Source organism: Cottoperca gobio, chromosome 17, assembly GCF_900634415.1.
Source record: "Cottoperca gobio chromosome 17, fCotGob3.1, whole genome shotgun sequence".
Lineage (NCBI taxonomy): Eukaryota > Metazoa > Chordata > Actinopteri > Perciformes > Bovichtidae > Cottoperca > Cottoperca gobio.
In genome coordinates this window covers 3,083,197-3,107,415 of record NC_041371.1, presented here as the reverse complement: position 1 = coordinate 3,107,415, position 24,219 = coordinate 3,083,197, and the positions used below count along the sequence as shown (strand labels likewise).

Below are 24,219 nucleotides of genomic sequence, written 5' to 3'. Positions count from 1 at the left end.
AGTCTGTACTTTGTACAATGTTTGTCCAACCAGGAAGTATTTATACCCGTTCTCACAGAAACCATAGTTCAAACGGGGATAATGGCGTACACTTGTATACACGTTGTCCTCTAATGGCACTCATGGTGCTGCTCTCTGTTGAAAGAGACGGAAGTAGCTGCACATTTGGGTAAAGAAGTTCACATCCTGCTTTCTCGCCTCACATGTAGACGTGACAAACTGACGGCTAAGGTGGGCCTGATTGACGGATGCTACGACCCAATTAGGAGAAAGGTGTCGCTTTCCGACAATTTGAATATCCACCCCTCCCCCTTTACCCTAATCTCAACCATTTTAACTACGTGCCTAACCCAAGCTAACCGAAGACCGTAACAGCCTTTGTTAATGTGAGTGCACAGACACACACAGACACACAGACACACAGACACACACACACACACACTAATATCTCTCTCAGTAGCAGAGCACCACCCCCAGGTCCAGCCCACACTTGTACCACAACTCTTTCCGCTCCTCCAAGGTTCATTAGCGGTGTGGGTGCAATAACTGTGTGCGGATCAGTTGTAGCACAAAGCCAATCTAATTACTTTTATGGCTGTGCAACGTGTTGAGATCCTGGTGGCAGCGCTGTGGGAAGTCTGAGGGAAGGCCATAAAACGATTAAGAGTGCTAAAGAGACACTCCCCTTTAAACCAAATGATCATCTCTGGGATTGATTGGCACTGCCAGGCTGCTCGGCTGACAATGAGGACAGGCTGGCAGACAACTGAGAGGGAGGGGTGAGCTCCCCGCACATCCCTTATTCCATGTCGGAATTGAAAATTGCCCATAAATTACGGTCCCAATATTTTTCACATGAGAAAAAAATCCCTTTAGCGGTTTAGGAGTGTTGAATATTCCTGGGACTGTTGGCTCCTCTTCCAGTAAACGGTGACTGTGGAGAGGGGGGGAGAAAAAAGCCTCAAGGAATCCAGATAATAGCAGCATTAAAATGTTACAGTACAATACAAGAGGCAATATTATGCCCTTTCTAAACCCTCAACATCAAGCGAATGAACTCCTCTATTCCCACAGTGGTATAAATGAGTGCAATAAAGCTGCTGCGGAGCTGCCGGGAGAGCGGGCATCAGTCATCCTAATGGAATTAGACCGTGCTACCCACAATCCTCCCCTGCTCCCAAAACTATAGTGAAAAAAGGCAGGAGAGCAACAAAAAGAGATATTATACCGATACAAGTCATGTGGCTAAATAGGGACGGCTAAGAAAACAAGTTGTGTTGAAAATGGATAATTGGGCCAATGGAGCACAGAGGGGGGACGTTGTGGGACAGTTCAACTAGACTTCACTAGAGGTGTGATAGGACGAGGTGAGACTGAGGTCGGGTGTCCGAGCCTGGCTGCAAGGTGCAAGGAAACATCATTAGTGCTTCCACGTGGCTGTTCAGAGACATCTGTGGGACATGACACTAACGCTGAGTGAATTCTGAAAGGATTATGGCTGCAATTCAAGATTGTTTGTTAAATAAATACTTGATATGACCGTGTGATGTCTTCATTTTGGGGTTTTAGGCTGGATGAAATAACTAAAGTATTCCCCTTACAATGATATCTTCACATGACTTGAAATGAAAATGATCCATTACTTCATCACGGATCAAACTAAATGATTATTTGAATCTTTTCAGCACTGAAATGGACATTTTCTTGTATCTTACAACCAATTGTTTTGTCACATAACAAACAGCTGTCAGTGTGTCACGTGCAGCAGCTGTCCTGGCGTGGACTGTAAGTGGGGCAGTTGTAGGTGAATTAAGAAAAAGGACACGGGCTCCTTGAGGTTCGCAGCACATCACGGAGATGAAGCAACAGAATGTAATATATGCATGAGGAAGGTAATTGAATTTCAAAGACACATTCTGCTGTTTTCCATATGGCCCACTAGTATGGCATGAGTCTAATAACGTGCAATAACCATAGCGAGTGTGAGCTGCACTCTGACAGGGAGAAGAGCTTTAAAAGACCTTTAGAGGGTTCCCCCGAGTGAAAGCACTGAGGAGGCATCAAATGTCTGAATAAATAGAAATGCATACATGGAAAATGTATACTTTTTGGTCCCAAATGTTAGAATGACACGCTTGGTGAGATTTGCAGACCAGCTTATTGTTTGATTAGACAGCTTTTCATTTAAATCATATTTTGGAGTGTTTTTTATCTAAGCAAAGTTTTGTACGGCTGCATTTAACATGACTTTTTTTTTATTCTACTAAACCTCAGGTATCTTATCTGTATTATAATATAATATAAATAATATAATATTGATCTGGTTAAAACATTGCTTTGCCATCCACAACAAACGATCCAGGTCCTGCAGACTGTAAACCAGTGAAAAGTCAGAAACCAAAGTAATGTTCCCAACCAACAAACCAGCAATTAATAATGAATGTACTGAGTAGAACCCCACTGTAGCAGTAAGAGGCTGAGGAAACTGCTTTTAGGGAATTCCACCAATTGATGTGAACATATTCAATCGTTTGTGTTGAAAGGAGCTAGTTGAGGTGGTTCATCTAGTAAGGAGCCACCTGGGCGCCTCCCTAGGGAGGTGTTCCAGGTACAGCTGGGAGGAGACCCCGGGGAAGACCCAGGACTCGGGGGAGAGATTATATCTCCTCACTGGGAACGCCTCACCCCAGTCGGAGCTGGAGGATGTGGCCCGGAGAAGGAAGTTTGGGGTTCCTTACTGGAGCTGCTGCCCCCGCGACCCGACTCCGGATAAGCGGTAGACGATGGATGGATATTCAATCGGTAAAGAACCCTAAAATGTTCAAAACCTCGTTGGGAGCCAGTGGAACCTTTAACCCTTAGAGCAGGGGTGTCAAACATGTGGCCCGCGGGCCAAAACCGGCCCACCAGAGGGTCCAGTCCGGCCCGCGGGATGACTTTGCAAAGTGTAAACATTAGTTGTTTTGATCATAAAGTAAAATACTGTTCCAGATACCTGTGACTACATGTGTTGTGTCTTTGTAGACACACTGTGATCTGTAAGTTGTAACACACATGTGTAAATGATTAACTGATAATATTGTTGAAATTGCAACTTTTCTTCTTAAGAAATCTCAGGTTGTTCATAATGTTTAGTAAAAAGATAACATTTGAACATTTTCAGAATGTATTTGTACTTTTTTGCACTAAATCGAAGGAAACATGTGGAGTTGTTGTTATTTACAGGTTATCATGCTGTGATGTTACTGCTCCGGCCCACTGAGATCACATCGTGCTGCATGTGGCCCCTGAACTAACGTGAGTTTGACCCCCCTGCTGTAGAGGATGAGACCTTATTAGAAATGCTTAGAGTGTGTGTCTCCTAACGTTGAGTTTTCATGGGAAAGCTTGCAACAATAGTGAATGTGTTGCAGTGGATGTAAACAGACATAACGCTGCAGTATTGTTGAGCTCTTTAATTGAGAGCACGCTCGGCTGTTTAGAGACAAAGAGAGCTGACCTGCGCTCTTCTTTCCCACACTGTCCTGCTCTCGCTGTACAAAGCCAGCTGGAATGTGCGGCAGTCTGTCGAGCCCATTAAAACGCATCACTCTGGTTAATACTGCCCAATGCAAAACAAAACTATACATTTTTATTGGATTCATCCCCTAAAAAGAAAAAAGGCCGGAGCACAGGTGATTTGATTTGTGAGCTCTCACTTTATCATTTCAATTATAAATCATCAGATTGTCCCATTGCACACCAAAGCTACAGTGGCAAAGTGTAGTGGAGACACCAACAGTAGAAAGAGTTCATACAGAAATATAGAAAAACACAAGTGTGTGCAAAAAATGCCCTTGTATAGAGAAACAACCAACAAGCACAATTTGTATTATTTGTTGTAAAAGGACGCAGTTTGGGACAACACACACGTGTGCCACTTATCACCACAGCGTATATCAATCGTAACAACATGTATTGTGACATTATGTGTAAAAGTGATAAAAAATGTGCGTCAAATCGACAACAATGTGCGTCGTCCCAAACTACATGAAGACATGTGGTGAAAATGACTCGCTGTGTAAAACAATAATATAATACAAAGTACACAGAGATGCTACCAAAAAAAAAAATAGTAAAAATGTATCTTCGAGATTTAAAATTAGCTACAACTGACTTATTCATATAATCATAATTAGTTATTCAAAACAACGTAAAACCAAGTACACTTGAGTCGCGGTGCAAGGAAGCAGGGAGGACTAAAATAAATACTAAAAATATAACAAGCGATTTCATCACCTCCAGAAACTTTGAAGGCATTCAGGTTTTTCCCGCTCATTATTACCCCATGTTGCTTCAGAGTGCACTAATTATGCCACTTCTTAGCCAATGACGCTTTGAATTAAATACATTTAGTTAAAATCCACACAACCCTGCGTTGAAAGTGTAAAAAGGCACAGTTAAAACAAAGGGTTTACAGTGCAGACGCCCGCACACACAAACAATGTGGAGACACACCCTGGTCCATGAGTTGGTGTGTGGGTGGTGTGGATGATGGACAGACAGAAACAGGGGCGACGGATGAGTAGAGTGGGTTGTGACAAGTGGGTGGGGTTAGTGATGGTTGCGTCAGGAGGTGTGCAAACTCCTGCATGCACGCGGTGGAACATGTGAGGGGTGTTAGCATTAGCACGATTAGCCAGGAAGGCCCATAGAGGTTAAGGGTAGTCCTAGTGGGGACAGGGGGATATCATCAGTCTTGTTCATGGCTGGTAGTAGTGGGGTTAGTGATGGTTAGCACCATACTCCAGTAAGCCACAGGTACTGTTTGGTGCAACACTGTTAGCATTCTCCTCATGCTAGCATTGGAAGTTACACGTGCAGAGTCTTGGTCTGGTAGAGCTCGTTTCTTGACATTAACAGTCTTACAGTCTAGCCATCTTCTCCGGCCGGTAGTGGATTTGAGTTACAGGCTCCTGTCATTTCAGACACTCACCCAGGGCTGCTCGAAGCTGTAGGTCCTCCTGCGGTCGTCGGGGTCGTCCGGGACTGTCTGGGCCTCCTGGAACTCCTGCCTCAGCCTCTGTATCCGATCGTGGTTGCTAGGGGCTAGTCGGTTACTGGAGGAGAGAGGAGAAGGAAAAGAGGGGGGAGAGATTGATGAGTGTGAGAGGATCCATTGTGAACAAGTAACCTGGTTTTATCAACGCAGGCGGAGATGGCCTACAGGATGGAGTTCTTTAAACGTGCTTTGCTCGTGAATTGATCGAATGCACTGGAAAAGCGGCCCAGATGTGTAGCAGCCAGATACACGTGATGAGTAAGAGCAGAGCTGAGAGCGGGCTTACAGCAGAGCCAACAGCAATATGAATCAAACTAATGTTGCCTCTGATGTATTATTCAGCACAATGAACAAAGACTAGTGGTGAATGGTGAGCAGTACCACAACACGCACCCTTCCTCCACCATCCCCCCCCGGCCTCATATCGTTCAACTACTGCACTACTATTGTGTGTTGCAGCCCCACGGTGCTTACATCAAACAATGCTGCCTTCAGTGTAACTCTCATGGTACACTGAACAAACCCACTCTAGCAGGTCACTCACAACTAATTGCACAAAAACTGGTACTTTTTAGACTGTGTGCATGTTCAATTATTAAATAACTATTAAACTAACCCTAACATTCATATCGGCCAGCCGACCTAACACACATAACAACTAGGGTTTTCCTTTATGCATCTCAAAACAGTTTCAGATATTACAATGGTAAAAAGAAACCTGCATGGTCTTGACTAGACTTCATACATCAAATAGTTTGTTGACAACCATGCTGCTTAGTGTACGTTTGTTTTTCATTTCACGTACAGAGTTTTTCTCTAACAGCTAGTGGAAGGAGAAGACAAGTTAGTGTTGAATATATATGGCCTCATACAGAGGAAAGGAATCAACACATTTTCCCTCTCAAACAGTGCGTGTGTGATAAAGGTTTCAAGGTTGGTGAATGATGGACCAGCGGGGGGGGACGTTGACTCTGAGCTCGACTTTTCAACTCGACTTTCTTATCTCTAAAAGTCAAAAAGGTCAACTAGCAACTCTTTCCAGTCCCAAAGCTCGCCTTTAGTTTGGTTTTACAAACCTTCTGCTTACGTAGGAAAACTTTAAGGTCAGCTTAAGGATTCGATTAAAATGCAGACAAAGTAGATTTAAAAAAATAACAAATGCAAGAAAAAAAGAATGGAAAAGAATAAACAAACCATCCACATTAGATCAGTTTAAACAAGACTATAATATCAATGTATCTTTATCAGGATAAAGTATGCAATAAATACTTGATTTCCCTCTATCCATCACAAAACAACAAGATAGCGGGCTTTATAATGCTATAATCTAAAACACAGCAGCTCCACCAATTAGCCAGCTGTTAACTCCAGACGCACACAAAGCCAGAGCCAAAGAGCAGGAACCTGTCATATGTGATCCTGCTAATCTCCATGATGTGTAACACAGCCGCTTGGCCTCTTTAGAACATAGCTGACCTGATAGGAGGTACATGTGTGACCCTCTGGCTATGGGTCAAGGCCTCAAAACCAGCTTCAGCAGAAAGGCTCATATCTGATAGTAGGTAACCAGTAAACAGATGTGTGCAGCAGAAGAAGGAAAAAAGATCAGAAAGATTAGAATTTGCTGTCATGGATGAAGCAAGTCCACAGTATGAAGAAGCACAGGGATTCAGTCTGAACTCAAGGCCAGTATTTGTCAGATGAAAGCTGTTGCCTCTCGTGAAATGGCCGCTCAACCCTGCAATCAAAAGTATATCATCATTAAGGTAACCTCTAGCCCCATACTACATGCTCCAATCCTGCCCGAGAGACTGAAGAGAAGAGCAACTCAAATAAAGGGATCGTTCTACTCTGACAAAACACTGTAAATCAATCAAAGAAGGAGCAACACTGTAATGCAACTGAACTGCCAAAGAACCCAGAGACCGGGAAGAACAGCGGGCTGAGATTTAGTCTGAGATGAGCTTCATCCTCTGGACAAGCTCACTCAATATCTGGCACTGCTATATGGGGCTGAAAGGTCACTGTGTGGCTTTGTTGAGTGGAGCGTCTCTGGGACTCAATAACAGCACTGTGGCTTGCTGACCGGGCTGCCAGCAAAGCTGTTTACACCGAGATGCACCCTGCCTTTCAAGGCCGGGTGTGCCTCCTGAAAAGCTGTCCGTGGAGGGAGCTTTGAGAAGATCAGAGCCGCTCTGCTACACTGTGTTCTAATGAAGAATGGTGAAACAGAGGAGTTAGAAAAAAAAGAAGAAGCTTGGAGAATAAAACCGAGGCAATCAAAGGGAAATTCAGATAATCAAAACGTGGGTTATTTAGTGAGCTCAGTCACTTGGGTTCACTTTGAACCAGGAAGTATGTATGGGGAACAATGTGACCAAATTTCGCCTTTTCTTCCAAATACATTCGGCTAATCTGAGATTTCTGTGATCATTTGACTGCTTGTTGCTCTTCTTTTTATTGATGTTGCCATGATCCTAGATCACAGCAATTGGTGAGAACAATGCTACTATTTCTGATGGGTTACATTCAAATTCAAGACCTATAGCTGTGATCAGGAATCATCTCTTGAACCTAGAAAGGTTCTGAGGAGTTGAGAAGTCTGCATTGTGGCCAGACTTCAATCCGACATCTACAAAGCCAATATACATGTTCAAAATACGCATGGTAAAACACACAGATTTAAAAGAAACAAAGCTTTTGAGAGCAAGATTGAGATTCTTGCTTCATTTGGCATAGAAGAAGAAGTGGTCCCAAATTGGACCCAACTGCAAACTAACAGGATTTATCAGATCTGTGCTGTCACTTTAAAATCCTCTGTGCAATTGACGTTGCCTTCACAGTTCCCAATCAAAGCATGCCAACAGATAGAAGGAAGGGCTCTATGGAACAATGTACAGTAAGTGACAGAGGCAGCTGATGGACAGAGTCCTAATCCTGTGGATTATAAATGAATGGCCTGATTCACGCAGCCTGCTCTTCCCATGCCTATACGAGGATCCTTCAGACCTACCACCCTCTGTAGGGCTATAAATTTAAGAAACGTCCACTCATTTAGAGGATTTGGTGACTTTTAGTGGATCAATGTGCCCTTGAAAGTAATGCAAAGCCGAGGGTGTCTGCACGGTTAAACAGAAACAGCTGGATTCGACCCCACCAGCCACCAGCTGGTCCACACAGACCATCCGAGCGTATTCAGCGAAGTGCCGAGGCCTACGTGGTGGAGAGATTCAAGTGGATCTTCTGTCTGTTTTGGGACAAGGGTCCTCTCGGCGAGTGGCTACAAGTGGGGTGACCTTGAGGACACAAGAGCGGCATTGTTGGTTCACACTTCAAAGTTTTAGATGAAAGCATCGCCCCAAGCATGCAGCATAGATACGGCACTGTGCGAAGGACTACCAACACATCCAGACAAGACTTGTTCTTAAATCTTACCCAAGTCTATTCAAAGGTTCATCTTTTGCTCTTATGAACAGTTAAGGATTCATATAAAATCAAACCTCGCTCTGAATAATACACGGATTGTATTCTGAGATATCCCATCTATTTTATTTATCCTTATTTTATAATAATCAACTTTTTAATTAAAAGCCACCGTCTTAATTAAACATTTAATTAAGCACGGGTAGTCATGGGATTCTCATCTCGAATGTGACTGTTGTACTGAGCGGCTCGCCAGCCTGTTAAATAAACATTTACTGATGTACCGATACGCATGTCGTGATTACGTGTGCCGCGTGAACGCAGCAGCAGTTAGTTTCTGTAATCTTATCAGATGGGGGGAGGGGAACTAGGCCCTACATCCTCTGACAAAAAGAGAGCAGCTGGTGGAGCCTTTCTCTGCTGTGAAAAATGAACTGAGATGCTGAAGATGATAATCCAGGTCTATTGATCGAAGGCTCGCAGACAGCTAGGAGGGAGACGGATGCCCCTGCTAACTGGTGCTAGCGGCTAACGCTCCATCTGCGAGCTGTTGTAGGGCACAGTCCCCGTTATCTCCGGCACAAAGAACGCAAATATCGGTCTACTTACTTCCGCAATCACTAATCTGAGCGATGTTGCTGCGACATGGACATCGTTGGACTAGAGAAGTTAAAGCGTACATTTCAAAAAGAGAATATAGTGTAATATTTGTGACATTAAAGATGGATGACGTATGGTGCAAACCTACATTGCCATATTGTTGTTTAATGAAGGATAGAGTTGTGTAGGACTCTATGTGACGCAACATCTATGAGTATATTTGCGTTAAAGCATACGAGCATTAGCCGTAGAAAGAGGGAAGGCATAGTTTGTTTAATTATTTTTGTTTCACTGAAGATGATTGTCATTATATGTTTTATCATGTTTTATCTGACCATTTAACGGCTAGAATTGTTTTATTAAAATCTTCTTCCGTTTGGATGATTAGAAAAGACTTGAGTTGTGTTTTCGGAGTCCTTTTTGTAGCAGATTTGATATATTTAGAGCTTTAAATGTAATGTTTTTGTACAATAAAATATGCTTATTTTTGACAAGTGTTATTGCACCACTGTTTAATTGGTGTCTCATAAGTGGGCCAGGCACACTGGTTTACATTTAACATCCAGATGTGTCACTTTGATGAAACTCCATATTGTTCAGAGTTGCTGTAAAAGAACAAGCGTGGTCAGCTGATCTCCCTCGGACACTTAAAGGTTAACAAAGGATTATCTCAGATGCTTGACTACTCACAGCCTCATTGGTGTCTGTTGATGCAGTGGAGAGATTAGAGGGGCCAAGAGGCCACAGTGTGTGTTGTGTCTGAGGCCATTTAGGCTCTTATTAACCCGATCATGCTTTTACTCTGGATTACAGGCTTAACCCTGAAACACGGAAAGAGCCAAATTGATCTGCAGAAACATAGCAATTAGATGTCAATCGATACAATATCTCCACACTTAGCAACTCATTATCAAATCCCTTGCATTTGCCTCATCGAGTCAATTGACTAAGTAAGAATAAAGTGGGACTGCATGCAAGCCGCACAAACAAATCCGTTAGTATGCAAAGGAAGACAAACAGTGGCGCAGAATTTAACATTCTGTGTAGGAGCTTGTGTTGACAGGGAAGTTAAGAGGCTAATGAATCTAGCTAACACATTCAGTAACCCAGGCCGAATCAGACACCATCTGCAAGTTTGCGGCCCGGCTCCGATAAAACCGCTCTCTTCTCAGAGGGCACAGCACTGGAGCAGCGCCGACACGCCGTGCCAAGCTCAGTGGCTCAGTGTGTGTGTGTGTGTGTGTGTGTGTGTTTGTGTGTGTTCATCAGGAGAGAAATGTGGCACTTTAGTTGAGTTGGTGAAATGCTGCCGTAGGAGGAGCAGTCACTGGGCAGCATTAACAAGCGCAGCTCTGCACAGAAATGTAGGTGGTCTTGAATACACATTATAAATTGACTGATAAGTCGTGATCCGTGACGAAGTGCGATGAGTCACTGCTTTAGTTTCAGTTTCCAACCGTGGATAAACATTGACATACTGGCTTCTCTCTTGACTGCAAAGGTTTACAAAAAATATCTTGGCTTTCTTCTTCACTTTAAGAGTTTAAGCTTAAAATAATCATCCCGTCTGAAACTGATTTCAGCCCATAAGGGATATGTATTGTTTTTGGAAAGAAGAGAAAGTAATTTCCTCAAACTAACACTAAGCCACTTTTCTAAAAAATTCATTCCGTGCAGCGCGTGAACCCTCGCACAGATCCCGTCCCGCAACTTACAGTAGCATTCATTCTGAGCCTTAGCAATCCTACAGGGTGTCAACACTTGTGCAAAGCAGACAGTAAACATTGGAATCCATCGACGGAACGGATTGAATTTAATTGGTTTTCAGTTTTATAGGGCATCTCTATTTTTCCAGGGGCACTGCTGGGCAGAAATGTCAGAGATGGTAATATAATGTTTGACTGATATTGATGCATGCACACATAAACACACACACACTTTTAAACCCTAGATAGGTAAACTGGTCTTCGATTTCAAGCTATGGCGCCACTGGAGGCAATAATGGCGTGGCACACAACGATGTGCCCGCTTTTAATTCATGGGACAATTTCATGCTTGCACACATTAGCATATCGACGCAGGCCAGCTCGATTACAAGCAAATAAATTGGACTGTGTTCCTCATATCAGTAATCCTGCCCTACTTTTAAGGAAAGGTGGAGAGCATGCTGTCCTATGTGGGCGATTTAAGTTTCATTACTCAAATCCCTATCGGCTCGTGCGGTGGAGCCACATTTGAATACGTCACGGTAATATCTGCAGGGGCATTTCACATGTGGTTTAGCAGGAGCTCCAATCCCATTTCCTCACACTCGCTCCCAATACTGTTGTTCTAATGTATTCTGAGATCGAACTTTACGTCAGGATTAAACATGTGGAGAGATTGTGTTGGCTCTAATCTCACGGATGCCTTCAGCGGACAATACTATGGGATCAGACGTTATGTAAAGCATCCGTCTGCCACGCCTCTGTGTTTGTGACTCAACAATGTGTTTGGCATCATGATGACGGTAACATGGTTGGCCATGGAACCAGCATTTAGTTTGAGACTATCCTCAGCAGAACAATGACTTCATTGGTCGTTTGTTCAATTATTTTAAATATGGTTGGAGGTGCTTTTCTGGTAAATGACCTCGAGTTATTACGGTGTTGTTCAAGTAGTGTGACTTTTGCAAAATATTATTGGGAAGATGTCAGGGTGGATGGTTGGAAGTAAGACAATGGAGACTGCGCCAATGAACAGGCAACATTGGTTTCTATGAACCATGATGCCAATGTTTTCCTTTGGGTGTATTCTGACATTAAGGACAGAGGAGTGTTACTGCTATTATTATACTATTTATACCCCCAAGTCAAATTTGCTTTGCAACAGGCAAGAAAGCTAACCATCTCCCGCAGCTATTTGTATTTGTTCTTTGAATAATCTTTATATGTCATTCTGCAACACAGGGATGCACAATTAAATGCAGTTGTAGCCTGGTCCATTTATGTAACACAAGAAAGAAACAGGACAAACACAGAACAGAAGATAAACAACATTGTATTCCTGCAGTGCAAAAACAATGGCGAATTCTCTGGGCAGATAACATGGCTGGCATCTTTAACATTAAATGTTCTCCACGTTAACACTCGCTCCCGATCTAAGATGCTATCACAGTTTCAGTGCTTTGATGTAACGGTGACAAAACAGTGCCTCGTGTCATCCATCAGTGACAGATGATGATCTCTGTAATAACAGCAAGCAGCTCAAGCGTATATAAAACTGTACAAGTGTTCACACACACTACAGACATACTCAACGCACTCTTTCAGCTTTCAATCCACGTCCGTCTTGGTCCTTCTCTCCAGTCATCTCACACACAGATAAAGATACACACATACACACTTGCTCTGTCTCTATCACACCTTGCTTCATTGCTCTTTCCCCTCCACACTGACACTGACGCGAGGGTTAACAGCAGACGGTATCCATCACGCCACACCGTTCAATCAGTCAACGAACAGATCTGTGCTGTCAGATAAGCCACTTATTGTAATATATCTGGTTTTCAAAATGCCGTTATTATCCCACCAATCATAACCGATGCTTACAGGCCACTCGTTTTCTGTGATTCACAGCTTATCGCCGTGATTCAGCACATTCTGTCACCTGGGGAAACTGTTACCAGGCAACACGGTTTGGATATAAGGTCTTCCGAGTTAATGGCTTCACCACAGCCAGCATCGCACCTACTAATTATTCCTTTCTGTGTCAACATGGTCGTAAAGTAGGCTCTTCTAGCCCATTAACTTGTAGTAGTGCTTTAACAACTCTGCAGAGAAGCGAAAACTAGTTCCAACCTGCCTGAGCCCACAAGAGCTGTGTTTTTCTACAGGTTGTGCAAATTACCGGGAGAGTTTGAGGACGCAGAGTGAGATGAAAGTGTGAGGGGAAGAGGAGAGGAGAGTGCGCCGTCTTATCAGCAGTGGATTAGAGAGGCATTAAAAGAGTCCAACTTTATTTTTTACATTTTATGAGGTCTCAGCTAAACTAAACATTGATAACAAGCCCTTGACTTTTTCATACTTATGAATAAAGTTCAGTCTGAATCAGAAATGACATTTTCACAAAGTTCTCTGGCTCCTGTCTTTTCAATGCTGGCAGAGCATCACAGAGTTTCACTGAAAGATTCTTTCTTTGTTGGAACAGTTGAGGAAAGAACGGAGCCTAAAACTGTTCAGGTTTCAGCAGCATGTTGCGTCTGGATGCAGGGGACACAAGCGATGTCCCTGTAAACCTTACACTCGATAAGTCACCAAGTAGTTTCAATGACTGACTGAAGAACAATGGATGAGTTGCAGAGGTGTGACCAACCTGCACTTAAGGCAACAAGTACAATTAAGACTATTGCCGTCCCAAGATAACCTAACTGGTATCTTATCTTGAAGTCTTGAATATCAGGTTGAAAATAACACATCTACATAAAGATGTGTCTTAACGGGTGCAGAAATGGCAAAGTAAAGAACCTGTCCACCATCACAGTGGTGGGGGAACTGGAGGCTGTGGGTCTGAGTGTTATGCCCCCCCACGTGATTCTCAATACTTGCGCTGCAAAATTAGATTTTCAGGAAGATTACACTGGATATGAAAAGGACCTGAGGGCGGTTCGATCTGGTCAGACGAGAGACACAAGAAGAATTAGATCCTATCCAAGGTGCGGTGAACCAAAACAGATAAGAGAAAAGGGCCATACTGGAACAACTGGATGGAACCAAGAGGAAGATCTGTACTCTTCAGGACTCTGGTAGATTTAGCAGTGACAAAGGCTGCTATGCAGAGGAAATCACGCATTTGAGATTAGTAGAATACAGGGAAGAAATAACTGCAAGGACTAATAATGACTTGTGAAGCTATTGGATGCAAGACTGAAAAGATCTTTTTACATACAAGTATCAAAGAGTGAATTACACAATGCAGCCTACATTAGCCAGCTGCTACTTTGATCTGTACATTAGGAAGCAAACTGTGCCAGTGCGACATTATTCACAGCAACCAGAGAAAGGATTCATCTCTTATGTGACAGAAGAATGGATCACCCTTTAAAAAAAGGGCAGAAAAAGGAAATGAGGGACGAGACAGAGAAAGGAATAGTGAGAGAGAAGTCATTTGGGCGGCAGCTGAGGCGATTGTAGCTGAAGGAAATAAGTAGAGCGAGGCTGAATTAGAATTCCAATGCCAGTTTTGGTGAGAAAGGTAAAGGTTTGACTGATGCGTATCTCCAGCGCCGGCTGATAATTGTGGTGGCGCGGTCTTGGGTAAGGAAAGGGAGTGGGAAGAAACGAAGGCGAGGGGAGGGAGGAGGACATTGAGAGAGAGAAAAAGGAAATCGAATTGGAGCAGTGTAATTTCTGGAGAAGGCATCGTGGTCCGGCACGTATGGCGCTCGCACTCTTTCTCCCTGTCATGGCGACTGGGGGGGAGGGGGGCGGGGGTGAGGGATGGACGTCTCACTTGTAATGGTTCCAATTTTCAGAGAGCTGTATAATACTGGCCGACAGAAGCATCAGCAGCATCTGATAAATCATAATCTAAGTCAAATTAGAATCCATAATCATCAAGAGGCAGGGGGCCCTTTCCCCTCTGTTTCAGGGCTGCATCCGAGGAAAATGAGACTTGAGGCATCTTGTGACAGCAGGCAATTTTGTGAGAGAAAGAGCGAGTATCTGATGTATGATTGCCATGGTAATGTGTGTCCCAGATGCCAGGGAGGCTGCTCTGACAGAGGCTGGCATTTGGTGAATGCATGATTATAACATGAGCCCATTCACATGTGCATTTCATAGCACTACTTTTTATACAAGAAAAGAGCTCCTGACAATAAGTTTGTCAATTTTAAAGATATTTATTTGATCTATGGTACATATACTGTCTACTTGTTACACATGTTTGTTTTAGTTATAAATTAAATGTACAAATGTGAATTTACTATATTGTGACTCGTGTCTACTCTCATCCCGAAATAAATTCTGTTACCAAATCATCTAATGTGCAGTAGCTGCCAACAGCCAGAAATGTGTTTTTCCAAACAACTCCTCTTGGGAATGGAGCTAAAGTGCAGCACTGGTTCAGCAAGCATTCATTAAAAACTGGGACTCTACACCGACTTCATGAAATATTTAATATACAGTAGCTTTTGGAGGCAACGACATGTTTTCCGGACCACCAATACAAATGTGATTTTGTGCAGAAATACAAAGAAGCGTACCTTATTACATCTTCTGCTTTGTAAGCACCCGGAGCTCTGCAGTTACTTCCTTAAAAAAATAAGACGGTAACACACAAATAACCTTGGATTCATTCTTTCTTATATATATTTTTTAAAGGTTAAGCAGAGGCGTCTCTTTGGTGGTTGAGACCTTGAGCTTTTAACACAACTGTAATAAATGTTAGAGATGGAAGGGCGTTCAGACCCAACACAGCTCTGCGTTAAAAGGTTTGTGGCTCGACATGAATCCAGTAAGTCTGCGTTTTAGAAACGGAAAAATCCATTTGAACACTGAACTTTGGTTTATCGCACTATGAAACAGGATTTTACAATTATTATGGAAAGATGTCACTTCAACTTTTCTGCTGGACAACCTTGAGTTTTGATTTCTTCTTATTAGAGAATGATTTGGTCCGTCTGAACGTAGCCAACGGTACACGCTGATGTAAAGCCAGAACAAAGCACAATAATACCGGTTCACATGAGTGGTAAGGTCCTGTTGCATCATTACCGCCCCTCACATGCAGATATGTGGCGTCTGTGGATGTAGAAATGTCAAAAGGAGCCACAGGATGTGCAGAGCTCAAGTGAGTTAACTTGAAAGGCAAAGTAGGAGCGGAGCTGATTTTGGGTTCTTTTTCATTCTGTGATTAACGTTGATATTTGAGCTTGAAGGTCAACAGACCAGTTAATCATCTTTTATAAACACCTGTATGTTATCAAGCTCCTCTCCAGTGGAACCAGCTTCCAGTTTGTGTTCGGGAGGCAGACACCCTCTCCACATTTAAGAGCAGGCTAAAGACTTTCCTTTTTGATAAAGCTTATAGTTAGGGCTGGCTCAGGCTTGCCCTGGATCAGCCCCTAGTTATGCTGCTATAGGCTTAGACTGCCGGGGGACACCTCCCTGCTCTCTTCCTTCTCTTCCTCTCTCCTCCCCTCCCTCTCTTCTTCTCCCTCTCTATCTGTATGCATTTATGTAAATGTTGTTACTAACTTATCATCCGGGGCATCATCCCCAGAGTGTCTGTCTCTCATGTGGCAGGTTGCCACTGATAAAGTTTACGTCAGGATCATGAATCGTGGCTGCGCCTGCTGCCCTGGTCCTGCTGGACACCGGGAAGCCTTTTTGACATTTTCCTGGATTCATTCATACTTTCTCTTTTTCAACACAACATCATTTCTGTCAAATGTTGTATTTGTACTATGTTGTTTATCCTGTACACACGACATCTATCTAATATTAATGTTAATTTAATTCTCTGTTTGTTACGGTGCTAATCTTCAGAAATATACTTGAAAATAGGCCCATAAAAAAGATGCAGCAAGGGATTTATGCTTTGGCTTCTCACATAACTAGAAACATGGTCGTTATTGGACTCGACATATTGTGGTTTGGCTCAACCACAAAAGATTAGTTATGCTTTCTTCAGCTTCTCAGAGACATTTGTAGAACTAACAGCCCTTTCTCCCTCCGAACATTTACCTCCTGGTTAACCTCTCCCGGTGTAACAGATGTTAGACTTGTTTAACCTCACATCTGTTATCCCAAATCTCCAGAGTCCCGCAGTCATCTTAAAGGAAATCCTGAGCACCCTCCTCCCTGTCCTCCACCAGCAGCAGCTGAGAACGCCACCGGGCAACTACAAGCGTACACAAAGACTTTCCTGCTTCTCTTCCAGACAAACATTTCAAAGGGAGGCCAACCATGAAACACCCATAGCATCAGCAGGGCACAGACGCTTCCTCTTTCTCGCTTTCCCCCCCATTGACTCAACCCCCCCCTCCCTCCCTCATTGTCTTCCTGGCTTTCAACTCGATGCAGCCTGAACTCCCGTTTGTGCTGACCACTGGGACTCTTCGCAGGTGGAGATTCTGTAGGATTTGGTGAGTCAGAGGGAAATTAGTCCTGGAAGTAAACTGAACACGGGGTGGCAAAGTGGAATAGCTTACAATTTGTCACCATTTGTCTTCTGGGACAGTGTCGGGGAGGGAGGTTTGTTGAGGTAGACTGCAGTGCAGATCTAATAGTGTTGCTGCTGTCGGTGTTATGTTTGTGTTTGTTCCATTACTAAATCATTTCAAAATCTAATTCAGCCAATGAAACGCTTTTTTATGAGTTTTTAAACTGCTGCAAGAACCAGACAAGTAGTTTTGAGATATCTGCATCCTGATGATTGTTTAGACACAGGAAACAAGATCCAGGTACAAGTACACATCTAAGCAAACTGGACGCGATCATACGCGGCCTTCGGGAATGTTAGCAGAGCTGCAACGATTAGTTGATTCAATCGGTCAAAAAGAAAATTCATTGGCAACTATTTTTGGAAATGTGTTGCATCATATATGACGGGAAACTGAATAGTTGTTTACTAGTCTGTTGGTTGAGTAAAACTTTGAGCTGTGGGAAATGATAACGCACTTTTAAAATAGTGGTTTAAGACTAACATGATGAAATGTTGTCACACACACACACTTCAGGATGTGATCGTTTCAAATACAACGACAGACTTTCACTAACAGACGAAAGGTAAACTGGTAAATGTAGCCGAGTGATGGAGCAATAAAAGGCAACAGTGCGTTCTGTTGTGGACAGGTGATACAGTGAACCTCCTGGACAGCTGACTGGAGGACCCCCCCACCCACCTCCCTCCTCCCCACCCATGATACAGTCTGCTTCCTGGCAGACAAAGCTCCCAGACTCCTGTCAAAACTGGACTCTAACCGAGAACACAGACAGTCTGTTTGAAGGGTTGACAGAGGGACTACACTGAGGCTGTGTGTGTGTGTGTGTGTGTGTGTGTGTGTGTGTGTGTGTGTGTGTGTGTGTGTGTGTGCATATGAATGAGATGCACTTTGTTTCTTTCCTGTATACCTGTGCATGTAGTTTTCATTATATTTTCTATTTAAAATACTTTCCTATATCAACGTGTGCTTATTAAAATATTTATATCAAATGTTAACATTCTGATTTTCTCTGTTCTATATTAAGAATTTAATAGTTTTAGCTTTTTGATCGTTAGTCTGACAGAACAAAATGTTCAACCAATAAACTCGGTGCAGCTTGTGCTGTGATTTAACTGCAGGGTTAAACTTTACAGATGTTAATCCAACACTGAAGTCAAGCTAACTTTTATCACAAATAAAAAGCCAGAGCTGTCGGCTTCAATTAGAGCGGCTAAACGAGTTTTGGACAGGAGTGTAATTGAATATAGAGTAAACAGCCCCCCCCCCCCCCACACACACTTGTTGTTCATTAATCTGCATTAACAGAGAAATCCTCCTGCTCTACCTGACGCAACAGAGAGACACATGCAGCCACATGAAAGTCATGCGAGTGCAGCCCTTCAAAGAGCCCCCATGGAAAACTCAGAAGGTGTCACACAGTTTTTGGCAGATACCCGTCACACGGTTCTCCACGGTTCATCTCCCCCTGGGGGGCTGGCTGCTGTCACGAGAACGCTGTCAAGATCATTGGATGGGAAGTCTTTTTCCAAAAGGACGGAGGGGAAGAGAGGAGCTTTAGGGTGGCAGATAGAGTGAAGGAGGAAGACAGGAAAGGAAAGGAAGCATGATGGTGGAGGGAAGGTGTGTGGGTGTGGGTGTGTGTGTGCGTGTGTGTGTGTGTGTGTGTGTGTGTGGGGGTCAAAGGAAGACGTGATAAGGTGAGACAGACACAGCTCTGCTGCAAACATACTACATGTTTCCTCAGCACATCAGTGCACTACACTTTATATTACGTGCTTCCTGGAGTACGACAGATGAAGACGGGAGGACATGTACGTTGTAGTTTCATGCATATCATATTGTTCGGGGATTACGGTTGTTATTTTTCCTCTAATCGTAGATGGGGCTTGTTCTGTTGTTGGCCTGAGGCAGACCCTCGTCCAGGAACAACCGTAATGTATTTTACATGCTGTAAAATATAATATTAATATACATCTTGAGACGTCGCCTCAAGATCAGGTTCTCCGTGGAACACATTCTCCCCGTCTTTATTTAGTGAGACGTGGTGACCGTGAATCATCCATGGAAGTATCTGCATGTGTTTTATGTGGACAACACGACCACCGTCTAAACGTTCATCTAATTGTGAGCGGATCCATCCAAGAAGGTTTGAACAGGGGCTGAAAATACGCGTTGAGTTCTTCAGACGCTGGACGCTGCGCCTTTCTGGGATGAAAAGCGCGCGAGAGATAGGGTGTCTTTCTGATTCTGAATATATCATCCTGATTATTTTTCACTTAAGGAGGAGCTGCAGAGAGGTTATGGGAGAGAGTGGCAAGTCAAGGGATGGATGAAAGGAGAACTGACTGATAGGAGGGGAATATTTATAGATTAGGGGCAGACAGTGAGGAGGGGAGCGGCGATAAGACTGACTGAAAGCACAAAAGGCAGAAGGAGGGTCGAGAGAGGGCGCAAGGAAAAGACATCAAAGAAATCAGAGTGGATGGAGGAAGAGGAGGAGGAGGAGGAGGAGGAGGAGGGGACGTGCACGGGGGAGGGGGGGATGCATGCTGGCCACACTAAGCCAACTAAATTTGAAAATCTTTTTCTTGCCGCTGAAAACATTTTTAACCAGCTTAGTGTGAACGTAGGGTATGTCATGCTGCCGTGGAGAAGACTGAGCCCTCGGGCGTCTGAAGGAATTGAATGAGGGCGAGATGGGTGCAGGCTACGCTCTGGCATGAAGTGAGTTAATCCCTGGAGGTCCTGCAGCAGGGGGCCATAAATAAGGCATAATGGGTATGGGGAGGGGGGGTGTGCTGGGTTTAAGTGTGCCACTTTAAAACGGCCCTTTCGCCATTACTTGTGTGTCCAAGCTGTTTGAAGTGAAAGTCCGATGTGTGTGTGTGTGTGTGTGTGTGTGTGTGTGTGTGTGTGTGTGTGTGTGTGTGTGTGTGTGCGCTGTGTGTGTGTGTGCGCTGTGTGTGTGGTGCGGGGACCTCACTGTGGCAGCGCAGTGTTTCAGGACACAAGTGGAGAGGCCTGAGGGATCCGCCCGTCTCCTCATCAGGACTCCTCTGTTGGAGGAGCTGATGCACAATGGGAGACATCTCATCGTGCAAAGCTCTTCAATCACTCGCAATAAACCTTACATTGAGTTGTGGAGGGATGCTGCATTGATTGTGCATATTAGACATTTCATCCTTCCGCTAGGAGTCTCCTACATCTTCATATCATTTCCTTCATGTCTCCCATCAGCTGCTCTTATTTGTTCGGCTGCCTCCCTTTGCATCTCCGGGACAACAGCCTCATCACATGTATGTGAGATATGTATATGTACATGCTTGTGGCATATACTGTATGTGCTATATAGTTATATACAACATTTATATGACATCGCTAATCGTTAAAAGTGGAGATCTTTCTCCAGATGCAGAGGGAGTTGCTTGTACTACTGCACAACGTACTGACTACCTTCCAGCCACATCATTAACTTCCAGAGGGAAGTCTGATCAAACACTTTAGTATTTGTCATTTCCATGAATGTTGATGATCGCTGAGACTGGATCAAAGTATTTGCAGATACAGGGTTCGTTTCTGCCCTCGGGGTCAGACGGGTGGAGTTTGCACACAGGATGCGAGGGAGTGTCAATCATCACAAAGTATCATGAATATATAAAGTCAGTTTAGTAGACTTTCCAGCGATTAGCCAGGTCCCTGATGCATCTGCCACACTCCACCCTTCTGGAACTCCTGAGAGAAACAAACCACTTGGAATTATTTGCAAATGACAGCGTTTGATCCAAGAGAAGCGCTTACAATACACTAAAGAACAAACTATCTATTAACATATAAATAGCACTTGTCATACCTTCTGCTGTGAGCGTGCGATCGCTGCGTTTTCAAGGTCCACGGAGCGTGAAAAGTCCACAAGATTTGACAGGATAACAAGAGTTAGTCAATTCCAACATGTGTTCCTTAAAAAGCAAGACTGACACAAATGCCCCCTGAAAATAACTCGGGGAACATGACGGGGGCTAATGGAGTCTCTGGATTAGTGTTAGTGATGGAACATTCTCACACAAATCTACTGTTTCTGGAGGGATTAGCACACAACATCTGGATTTATCTGCTAAACATGAGCTTCCTTTTGTTGGGCTCACTTAATGATTCATCATGAACTGGAAGTACAACACCTGTAACTGGACATGAAAGTGAGCGAGAGGAACACGCGTCTCAGTCGACGTCAGTAATACACTTATAAGTGTTAATGAATTATAAGTGCTCTTACAGGGGGGGGGGGGGGGGGGAATGTACCCGAAAATACCTCCAAACGACACCCAAAGTAAATTAAAAGCTGCTCTTCAACCATTTGCACCAGCTGCATGATGTTGGTCTAACTCAAAAGATAACTCTCTTATTGTTTCAGAATCACTCCACGTGCTTCTGGCTCTGAGTAATAGTGGTCTGAATATCCTGAATGTGAAGAAGTTTGTTGTTGAAGAAGATGTCTGGAGATGAGTACAGCTGGTGGGTATGGACTGGAACACACAATAGAAACATAGAACCGAGTGTTTCCAAGTTCAGCTCCACATTTCAGATAAAAGGGACAAAAACCTTTTACTCAGAGTAACGCCAGGGCGTTACAGAAGCTGAGCATTTGGAGATATTATAATATTTATTAATAAATATTATTTGTATTGCTCATAAATAACTATGATATTCCCATATTCCCTGTTAGTAGTACTCACACAGTAAGAGAAGTATAAACACATTTTATTCTAATATTTTTGTGGTTTTTTTGTATTTTCTTCTGAACTTGAATATAATAAATACAATAAATAAAAAAGCATGGTGGACTGTACACAACACACAGCGAAATAAAACTCCTGCTGGGCCCGCCGGCGAGCCGTCCACACGGTAAGAGGTTAACTGGGGAAATCTGAATAAGTGTTCTTTAGCAAAACAAATCCCATCATTTATAATCAAACATCTTGAAAAAGTCTAAAAGTTAAAGTCTGAGTGCGGGACGGGTTCAAACCTCAACTTCTATCACAAAAACCTGCAATCCACACGGTTAAAAGCCAAAGCCATACGTCTGACAAAGACAAAGTGCTCCTGTGGCTGAAGACGGATTACAGAGCGCACAATGTAACCCGGGAAACTCTTGATTTCCTCAAACGGCACAACTGTCGAGTCAAACGGCGATGAAAAAAAGGCAATGAGAGAGAGAGAGGGATGGTTTCTGTGCGTGGGGTTGTCATCACTGCTTCCCGAGTACAGCGACGGAAATCAGATCCACAAGGAGGGGAAGGTCAGGGCAGCCCTGCCCGACCCCCGGTGCACTGAGAGCGGGCTGCGCTGCCACTGGAGCGCCCCTCGTGGGACAGATCGTTTACCCCACATTCTCTCATGCACACAGGCTCTGACCCGCATCTCCTTTCTGAGAAATGCATATATTTATAGATGAAATGATGAAGTTAGAAGCATCTTTGACATTTGAAATCATTACTTTAATGTTCTGCTTTGCTCTGAACATTGTTTGGACGACAGGCGGACAGATTAAGATGATTAGCTGTCTTGGTGTCCTTCAGTAACGCACTGTCCCTCTCATTAAACTCTATTCGGGATCAAAAGCACAATCAAAGCTCAGAGCTGAGAAACTCCCTTGTGATGCAGTGATCTCCTGTCATTAGGACACGCCCACAGTGAGCGATGAACGGCCAAGAAAAGCAAAATCGCCAATCCATACAAATCTACATAACACACTCCGAACACGGCGTGGATAAAACCTCAGACTGTGACCTAACTGCGGCAGCGTCTCCTAATCTCGCCTAATCATGGCGTGTCGCCGAGGTCACGCTGATCAATGCTGTGTAATGAAAAATAAAATAATACAAAATCATAGAGACGGCTTTAACTGCAGATGAGAGGGTCCTCGCTGTGATTGGTGCAATTGATTGGCTGGTAAGCGGAGTGAGTAAGAGAGTGAGTGCGCCACGACATAAATCAAGTGTTAAAAGGACATTCACGGGGACTCCAGCGCATATTGATTAGCCATTATTTGCACTAACCGGCCTAAAGGGAAGCGGGGGAAGGGTAGTAGTGGACGTGCATGTGGCGAAGATCGATAAGTCTCGCTCGGGTCTGGCTGGTCCGCTGCTCTCTCAGACTCCACGAGGATCAAATGCCCAAAGCTACGCAGGAATATATATTAGGAAGAAGAAAGAACGACATGGTTCATCCACAGAGACGAGGAACGCTTCCCTCCCTCGCAGACGAGCTAGAAAGCTGTCAACACTTCCTCGCTGCTTCCTTCTCCTCCACTAAACCATCACTCTCTTCTATCTCCTCCACCCTCACATCCTCCTCCTCTCCGCCCCCTCCTCCGCCCGCGAGAACTACGAGCTGGCAGTTTTGACACTGGCGGTCGGCCGGGGCAGAGGGCTGCCGCTCGCAGATGTCTGTTTCTTGTCAGAGCTCCTGAAGGGGACAGGATATGGAAGGGGATATGTGAAGGCGAGGTGGCGGCCTGACGTCTTGAAAATATCAGGTAATGGAGGCTAATTGAGACGCCTTTAATCTGGAACGTTTCCTCCGTGTGTGTGATTTAAGAGCCAATTACACATCAAAGAGACTTCATGAGCCGCTGACTGTCATCAAGTCATTACAGGACGTAATGGAACCAGATTCTGCTTACAGGAGAACAAAGAGGACGGAATCAACTGGACACAACAGGGTGTGTGTGTGTGTGTGTGTGTGTGTTAGTCTGTCTGTGTGTGTAAGTGTGTCTCTGTGTGTGTGTTAGTCTGTGTGTGTGTGTCTCTCTGTGTGTGTGTGTTAGTTTGTGTGTGTGAGTGTGTCTCTCTGTGTGTGTGTCAGTCTGTGTGTGTGTGTGTGAGTGTGTCTGTGTGTGTGTTAGTCTGTGTGTGTGTGTCTCTGTGTGTGTGTGAGTGTCTCTGTGTGT

At 44.0% G+C, this 24,219-nt stretch overlaps 1 protein-coding gene across 5 annotated transcripts in view; it reads right to left on the bottom strand.

Annotated features, from left to right (window-relative positions):
• LOC115022096 (partitioning defective 3 homolog) overlaps positions 1–24,219 on the bottom strand; it is a 191,804-nt gene that overhangs the window by 8,061 nt on the left and 159,524 nt on the right. For all 5 annotated transcript variants that reach the window (XM_029452959.1, XM_029452954.1, XM_029452956.1 and 2 more), the window contains one exon: positions 4,976–5,099. In XM_029452959.1, coding sequence (XP_029308819.1) covers positions 4,976–5,099 — 124 coding nt within the window. The remainder of the gene's footprint in view (positions 1–4,975; positions 5,100–24,219) is intronic.